The 9289-nt window shown below is 37.9% G+C and overlaps 1 protein-coding gene across 5 annotated transcripts in view; it reads right to left on the reverse strand.

Annotated features, from left to right (window-relative positions):
• NCKAP1 (NCK associated protein 1) overlaps positions 1–9289 on the reverse strand; it is a 73413-nt gene that overhangs the window by 13497 nt on the left and 50627 nt on the right. For all 5 annotated transcript variants that reach the window (XM_072418427.1, XM_072418425.1, XM_072418426.1 and 2 more), the window contains 6 exons: positions 8578–8710; positions 6743–6862; positions 5639–5778; positions 4418–4549; positions 2314–2532; positions 9–139 (listed from right to left, as the gene is read on the reverse strand). In XM_072418427.1, the coding sequence (XP_072274528.1) occupies positions 9–139; positions 2314–2532; positions 4418–4549; positions 5639–5778; positions 6743–6862; positions 8578–8710 (875 nt within the window). The remainder of the gene's footprint in view (positions 1–8; positions 140–2313; positions 2533–4417; positions 4550–5638; positions 5779–6742; positions 6863–8577; positions 8711–9289) is intronic.

Consider the following 9289-nt stretch of genomic DNA (forward strand, 5'->3'; position numbering starts at 1 on the left):
TCACTCACCAGATATGTCCGAATACTCCTCTGCGTTGAAAGTTAGCTCATTTTCTGTGGGCAGATTTACAAAGGCTTTCATTGCTGGAAAATAAGCTATGTGGCCATTGCTAACTTGCCTCAGTAGTGTTTCCAAATACCTAGAAGAAAACAAAATAGGATATGGCTGATTTTTTTTCACAATAAAGTAGTTCTATTGTAGAAATTTAATTTTGCCTGTCACAACCGTGTTATCTACAAATGAAAGTGCATCCCTAGGACCATTATAAGTGAAGTGAGAGAGGGAAGAACTAGCCTTACATGAAAAACATACCTTCACATAATGCAACACAATATGACTCCAAATGAATTATAAAAAATAAATCTTGTGTGAAAACATGGACAAAAGCCTCCATAATCTGTATTAAAAACATTGGTTTTATGTTCCAGTGTACAGAGTTTAACCTCCCCCACACAATGTTAAATGCAACTCAGCATTAGGGCGAAGCCAAAGAGATCGGAACATCCAATTTTCCTGATATGACGAATAAGCATGATGGTAGCAATCCTCATTTCCAGCCCTGGCTACACTAACCACTTTCACAGTAAAAACTCAGAGAATGGACAAGCATGAGTAGGAATACTTGGGGCTTATTCACACTAGCATTGAGGTTGCGGTGTGTTTACTGTTTCCTTATGCCAGAAAAAAAAAATTAGTGCACAGGAAGGTGCTACATTTTGAATCTCCCTGCAGCAGCCCCCATAGGAAAGGAATAGGGGCTGCAGTGAGGGGGACTAGCACCGTTCACTGCCACCAGATGTAAAATATGTAGAAGCTGGTTCTTTTTGAACAAATTAAACAAGTGCTCCAGCAGCTGTAAAGGTGCAAAAAAATGTGCAATTAAGAGACAGTTTTGTTAACCTGCCCCAGGAAAAACATTTTTACTCCACTGAGATGCCCAAAAAGAGCATTTAAAAACCCAGGCAAGGACACTATCTGCAAGGAATTTGCACAATTGCCTCATGTTTGTGAGTAATTTAGGAAAAAAAGGGCATTATTCCAAAATGTCAGATCAATGACTATCAGAGCAATGAGCTAGCATATATGTGAATAGGGACAATTTTATTCAATGTACAGCTGAATGGGGTATATAGCCCAAACTGCAATCAAAGGCAACCATTCCCCCCCTCCTCCGCACCTCACCTGGTCCACTAAGATAATATGGAAACTCATTACAACAAACATCTCAGTAGCTGGTATTTGTCCCTGCATCTAGCACTAAAGTTCAGTTCCAGCACTGACCAATTACAAATCCAGCTTTTTAATATAAGAATAGACACCAGCGGCCAATATTTGTGTTAGCCGCTAGCTTTCAATATCACCATTCACTGTATACCATTCCTCTATCCTTAACCAAAGACATTTGGTCTGTGGTGCCAATGCGGGCTATGTACAGGACATCTTCCCTGTCCCAGCTCTTGTGGCCCTATAGCACAGCTTAGACATTTATCCAGGCAACATAGTATATAGACCAGCCGTTGCCAACCAGTGGTCCACAAGAAAATTTTCTTGGTCTGCGGATCTGGAAAAGGTCAGAAAAAGCGCACCTGCCAGAGCCGGAAACCAAGTTCCCTATACGGAACGTAGACTCAATGAAGTGGGTGGTTGTGTCTCTGGACACAATCCGCCCACTCTCACATCGCATTCTCAGATCTGTGCATCATGATGTCACTATGGGGGAAGTTTCTTCCCCTTTTAGTGACACCTGGCTTTTCGCGCTTGCGTGGTTCGGAGCCTGGTAATTTTAGTGGTCCGCGGGATCGAAAAGGTTTTGCAATTAATGATATAGACTTTATAATCTATTTAATAGCCATTACTTGCTGCTGCGTCCATTTAAAATTCAGTAAGCCATATAACACTTTTTTGTTCTTAACATGGACACCTAAAAATGGTTCTAGGATTTCATGCCGAATATGAAATTTACAGTTTCTCTTTACCCTATTTAGGTATTTAATACCAATTAAACTTCTATTATTGTATTATTTAATCCACTCACAAAACGTTTTTTTCTTTTTTGCTTAAGCACATTTAATAAAAATAGCACTCAATTTGTCTAATAACAATGCAATACCGGAATATATAGAAAACACTTATCCTAATCTTCCTACCTCTGCCTTTTTCACAGAAGATTTGCATATGATTGCATGCGAGATTTTGAAAGAAGTTAAAAAGCTGACATTTGTTGAACAGAAGTTAGCAAAGAAACACACATTTAAAATGACACATCAGGAAAGGACTCTCCAGACTTCAGAACCTGTCAGTGTGAGTACTTACCAATTAGTGTACAAACTGGTGATTGTTGGCTCCCCATGGCTGTCTAGATGTTGTGTTTGTTGAAGCAGAACATTGTTGAAAACCCTTGTGATGTCAATCTGCACATAATTTTCTATTGACTGAAGCACAGTCATGTAGGCTCTTACGCTAGTTAATAGCTCTGAGGGTTTTGCAATCTCTTGTGTGGCCTGATTGTACATGGTCATGCCAACAATAGACCTGTGTGCCAGACAATAAAAGAAAATATTAGCTAAATCTCTACAGCAGGAATTGCAAAATCCCCCCCCCAAAAAAAAGACATGGCCTATTGTTCAGAGAGTGGCATTTATGAAACTACTTCTGTTAAGGTTCACTTTTTTTAACCATTCAGTACATGTTACCCTGTAAGACAATTACAATCGTAAAAAAACAGTAGTAGTAAAAAAACAAAAAAAAAACAAACTTATTTTGACCTTTTACAGCCAGCCACTTCTACTGTGAGATGGTGGAAGTTGGGGCAACAAAAATGAAACTTCCAGGCCAGGAGATCTCAGAACCTAAAAACTCCTGTTTATTAGCACAACCATTTGGAATTTATTTTACTGTGAAGGACAAGACATTTCTGAAAGTGTGACAAAGGCTTAAAGTGATCCTGATACCTGGCTATGGACATGGTGGTTTTCACTTATCCTTAAAGGCAAGTCACCTTGCAAAGGAAGGCAAAATTCACATTGTCCCTGCAAAGACCTCTCCACCCATCCACACCATACTAATCTTGCTTGTTTTTCCTCTATCACAGCATCACCAAACAGGACAGGGGTGACATCACACAATTAGCTGTGTGACAGTGCTTGGGCCTAGCAATTGATTTAGGAGAACCCATGCTCCATCATACAAGAAGTGAAGGGAATTTTTGCTTGTTGCAACACAGAAAGAAGCAGTGGGAAGAACAATTACTACGTGAGTAAAGGTGGCCCAGTGGGGCTCACAACAAAAACAATGTCATTTTGCCCTGCATAGACAAGGTTACAGTGTTTCTTTAACAAACATTAGGTGAGCTTTAAAAAAAAAAAAAAAAAAAAAACACTCGCAGCTTGTGTGTCTTGACATTAAGGCTAATTATCTGGTGGTTTATAGCTTCAATAGCTTTGAGTCACAGACCTGGTTTGCATTCTGTGAAAAGACCAGAGCCGAGGACTACTGCTTGGCGACCGCTGTACTAAACGCTGTCCACAATTGAAGTGTCACATTTTTCTACTTATGATCATTTATGGATGTGTAAATATTTGTCAACAGGCTTGGCTATGGGTTACCTATAAGGGCTTGTAGGTACAAAGTTGTGCATTTTGCACATGGAACTAGTTTGTGAAATTTTCCCTGTTCACCTAGCCAAATGCTGCACTGCTAATATCAGTCCATTGTACAGGCAGCTAATTTTAAATTTTTATGCCTGAACAGCAACAGAAGAAAGCAGGAACTGTTCTGAGGAAATTAACTTATTGGAGCCAAACATGCTCATTACAATATTGGTATAAAGTAACTTCTGTGTGCATGGGAAGGAGATGCAGAATTCTATCAATCAAGATGAATGAAGAATCCAGAAGACAACAGAGTAAAGGTAGAAACGCTGTTGAAGGGCTGTGTACGTCACAGCTTTGGAGCGAGTCCATTGCTATATAAGAGTGCAAAAAGATCCAAATATGTTGGGCATTCTAGTATATTACGGCAAAATGCTCCAGTGATAATAAAATATTTACTGTTTAATTTTACTTTAATGTCTAAAAGCAAATTTTTAAAAGCAGTCCCTTTCTAACCCATCATCAATCTTCATTAGTGTAAACTTTGTTCTATAAAGCCATAATTAAATCATTGCAAGACTTGTGTCCACTGTTACTGAAGATAGCGAGAAAATTAGGCTATGACTTTGCTTTTTCCAAAGACACACTCCAAAAAGAAGTTTTGCGCATCTTTATTTCAACACTTAAACATGCCGGATTGCTAAAGATTTCAACACTTTTTTACCTCAAACATTTTTCTATTTACTGAGCAAGTCCAAATCTCTGCGATTTTACTTTTTGGTAGATTAATAAAGCCTTGCATGGAGTAGCAGGCATGCAACACTTACTTGGTGAAGCGAATTTCCAGGTGTGAGGTCAGATACTCTCTGGGAGTGAATGTATGTTCCCACACCACCATATTTGGGGCATAATTGATGGAGAAACAGAGCTCTGAAAGTGCTGTATGTAGCTTATCCAAACTGTGGGAGAAAGGGAAGACAAATCAAACAAGGTTATAAGATTGAAATCTAAGATAAAACTGAAGACTGTTTCCTGACAGAATTCCATGGAACCCTTTAGGTCTAAAAATGTAATTGAATTTGGGTATGAACATGTACCAGCCTTAGCTAAACCCTTAACACATCTTCTTTAGGCATTTCCTATTGCCAAAAAATGTGGGATTTCATATGTTAACAGCTAGCTGTTAACAAAATATACAAATATATCATAATTACTAAAGGATCCTATGCTATCGCTATTTTACATGAAAAGGGCATCTCTAGCCAAAACTTTGTTACCGCTGAATAGAGTAGAAAATAATTAGAAGTGTGAAAATTGTAATGAGTTTCAGTGCCTTCCCATAGAAAAGTTACCCCCACCAACTGTTAAAGGGCATTTTCCCAGCTGGAATAAGTTACAGGGAAACACAGAAGATGAATCCCCCTAGCAGGAAAGTAGGAAAGTAAACACCAATACAAATATACCACCAGTTCTACCCCCCACCACCACCACTAAATAAATAAATAAATAAAATATATATATATATATATATATATATATAAGGTTACTGCACCAAAATGGTTAATGGTAACTTCAATGATAACTGAAATATCACTTCTGGGTGACTGGATAGGTAATACCAGTACAGGCATGTCCATTTAATCTTTCTTTGGCTATTGAAATTATTAAATAGTATTTATATAGCACCAACATAATATGCAGCACTTTACAAAGGCCATCTAATGTCCCTACCATAGTCATACGTCATTAACATATGGGGAGGAAGCCAGTCCATCTAACTGCATGTATTTGGTATGTGGGGGAAAAAAAAAAACAAAGTGCCTAGAGCAAACCTATGCAAACATGGGGAGAACCTGCAAACTCCATGCAGATATTGTCCTGGCTGAGATATGAACATGGGACCCAGCGCTGCAAAGGCAAGAGTGCTAACCACTAATCTAATGTGCATGAATAAATGTTAAAAACCTACATAAGAAAAAACCTAAACTGAAAAAATAAACAGGAGAAAAACTGGGTATAGATTGGCTATTTGACAACAGAGGTCTTACTTTGTCACTACAAGTCTGTTCTTTCTCATGCTTTCAACTCCAGGCTTCTCTCTTTCAGGTTCTCCTTTCTTTCCCGTCTGCTTTTTTGACTTTTTGTTTACTGCTTGACTGATTGTTTTGGCACAATGTTTTGGCAGTAGCTACAGTAAAACAATGAAAATGTTAAAAATGTAAATGGTATTCCAAAACCAAAGGCAATCAGAAAGACACAACCAACTCAAAAAAATTTAGGGTGACCATTTTATCCAAAGTGTCACTGCTAAAAATGTTAACTCAGAACTAAACCCTGCAGTACTTACCTATCCCCATTGCCTCACAGGTAGCAGCCATCATTTTCCTTCACTTCCTTATTGCGATCTCTGGCCATCTTGATTGGCCAGGATGACATAACTCCCAAGCATTTCATTCATTCATTCCTGGCGCATGCAGAGAAAGCCGTTAATGCCAGGAATCCTGGCAACCAAAGCTAACATTGTGCATGTGCAGTTTAGGTTTTTGCCAGGAAACCTAGGCTATCAGGCAGGCAGGCAGGAGAGATTATTGCAGAAGTGGCATCATCTGCCTGATCATGTATACTATAATGGAATCATCACACACAACGCTGATAGGTTTTCTAAGGTCTATTAGCAATAACCCAATATCTGATATAATTTGTAATTCACTGACAAGTGAATTGGACCTTCTGTTGACTTTTGACCAGTTTCAAGTGGGATTATTTCTGGGTATTCAATAACCACCATAGCGCCATTTAAAAATTCCTGTGGCAGACTGAAAAGCACTGGAATACGTTTGGCATGCTGCATTGTTTAAACACCTTGCTGGCAACTTAGTACAAAGTCTCTCCATGGGTCAGAAATAAGGCCCATGCTTAGTTTTTGTTAATTTGTAAATTTGGTTGGTGTGAAAAAGTCTTTGCTTATTGAGAATATTAAAAAATAAAGGGGTTCTAAAACTACAGATCTGACCACCTGGCATACCCTACTTTAACTATGGAATACTTTCAGGGGTAGTTATGAGGATTAAATTTCATGTGGTATTGTTGATAAAGCTTCCAAAATAAATTACATTTGATTGAGATATGAGGTATTCGACTTGGATATTTACCTGATCACTTAGAGTGCACTGTTCTGTGCATATGTCTGTGATGAGATTGCGGGCTTGCTTTGCCATTTCATCCAAGAACATGTTACATAAAGAAAGGCTGCGATCTCCAATGTGATGTCTCTAAAACATTAAAACAGTGAACAGTACATCATTAGTTTCCTAGAAAGAGATATACACCAAATCACCAACATAATATTCTTCTACTACATTGTACCAATTTGAAGTTGTTAAGTCATATGGGCTCAATCACTAGTATGGGTTAGATGAATTATAAATGTTTTAGGCAACATCTATTTACTATGACACCTAGGATATGCATTTATAATGAGGACTTTAATTTCCTGTTCTTACATTAAAAGGATGTTACTTATGAGCTATATAAAATAGGATATCACTAGCCTGCAAACATTTTGAATACCTATAGTGCTGAGATATAAATCTTCTAGGTCTTGATATGGGAAGGATAAAACTTTTAAGCTGCCCTCCAAGAAAAAACAACATAAGCAGCTGTGCCTCACCCAACCGTAAAGCATGCTGAGAGTTGAAACTTTAGCATTAAAAATAACTTTGCCTGATATTTTGCTGGCTTTGTATACAAGATTAGCACACAAAAACCATAGTATGCATCTTTGTAGCATTCATGATGCACAGACGCATTAGTAAAGTAAAAGCCAATTTACTCAGAACCATCAGCTGGGCATCTCTGCTGAAAGGGGCCTGAATCAGGTATACAAGACACAGACTTCAATAGAAAGAAAGCACCTCTATTCTATAGAATAGCTCCCTTTAAAAAGAGAGAGTCAACAAGTTCTTTTCTCAGCACTAAAACAAAGAGCAACTACCAAATGGTTGGATGCAGAAAAGAGTGCTCCTAAGAAAAAGAAGAAAGGAGAAAGCAAGTGGATATTTTCACTTTGGTACCTTTATTGTAAAGGATTAGTGTGTACCTTGTCTATAGACAAAATGAGTCTGAATCATGAAAGCTCTTCAAGGCTGGAGAGGATACACTTATATGAATGTGAGGTGATCCAGTAAATCTGGAATGGATCTATCCAGGATTGAAAACAGTTGCTAACAAATAGCAAATAACTTTTAAGAAATCCATTCCAGGTTTGCTGGATTACCCAGCTTCACTGATGAAAGTGTATCCTCTCCAGCCATGGAGAGCTTTAATAAATTAGGCCAGTGTATGAGTTAGGAGTAGCTGCATGCATTACTTTCAAGGGCAACTATAATGTTTTGGGGCAATTTAGTTTTAAAACTGCTTAAAAACTGCTTCAGCTAAAGTAAGAGGTTGGTTTTCCTGTGTTGATAAGATAATAATCAATGCACAAAGATTTATCCCAGAGATTTCCATTCTTTCTTGATTTTACCATCTTTTACCAAGAGATGCATGCTAAGGGAATATTGATATTATGCTGCCTCTCTGTCCAGTTGACATATGTGGGGACCAAAACAGTAAAATAGGAGATACTACACTTAATGTTCTTCATGATGATTTTCCTATTCATTTACCCTTTAGGGAGGAGCTCTCACACAAGGTGATAATATAAGCTGGCATAGCGCAGCGGATTCTAAAAATACAGGTTGAGTCTCTACTTTTATTTTCTTCTGAATCACCGACCCAGAATAAGCTCAAATGTTCAGCTAATTGCAGTTATCTCCATGCTTCTTTTTCAGACAGTTAGCCTTCTTCAGAATTATTTCCACCTCGGTCATACAGTGGACAGTGGCCCATTTTAAGAAGTGACAGCTGGATAATCACTACGGTAGACAAAATCCTGTGAAAACTCAATGAAGCGGATTCTAAAACCAATACATCTCAAAGAAATTACCTCTTCAGGACAAAGCTCGTGAGTGCAGCTCATAAAATGAGTACAAATGAGAGGAAATGAGATTGAGTATCTTGACTGGGATGGCAGCTCCAAACACTGCTGAAACATCTTCTCAAACGCCCTACTGTAAAAGCTAAAAACAAAATCAGTTAACACTTTAAAATAATATATGTTAAATAAAAAATTTCACAAGCAGAATGTATTGTTATTCATTATCCTAAACATCATAGCCTAAAGATGGAAGAAAAAAATACATAGCACAAATAAGACCCTTATGACGGCGTAGTGGTATGCATGTGGTTTACGCATACAAACAGTAGCAATACTATGTATATAGTCAAGACAAAACTGTATGCAGAGCAGTAAAATCACAAAACATAGAGCCAGGTTTTCAATGATACTTTTGCCTAGTTGGGGAGATCTCCCCTCTTATTGACATGATAGAAGAAAGTAATAAAAATCTGGCAAATGTTCTGACCATTTTAATTGCTGTTTTAAAACAAGTAGGTGTGAAAAACTACCATATTTTTCGCCGTATAAGACGCTCCGGCATATAAAGACGCACCCAATTTTAAAGGAGGAAAATCTAGAAAAAAGATTCTGAACCAAATACTGTAGTAAAATATTTTATATCAACTGTATAAATTTAACAATTCATCCCCTTCTGATCACCCTGTGCCAATGTATCCCCTTCTGATCACTCTGTGCCAAT

The sequence above is a fragment of the Pyxicephalus adspersus genome, chromosome 7 (assembly GCF_032062135.1).
Source record: "Pyxicephalus adspersus chromosome 7, UCB_Pads_2.0, whole genome shotgun sequence".
Lineage (NCBI taxonomy): Eukaryota > Metazoa > Chordata > Amphibia > Anura > Pyxicephalidae > Pyxicephalus > Pyxicephalus adspersus.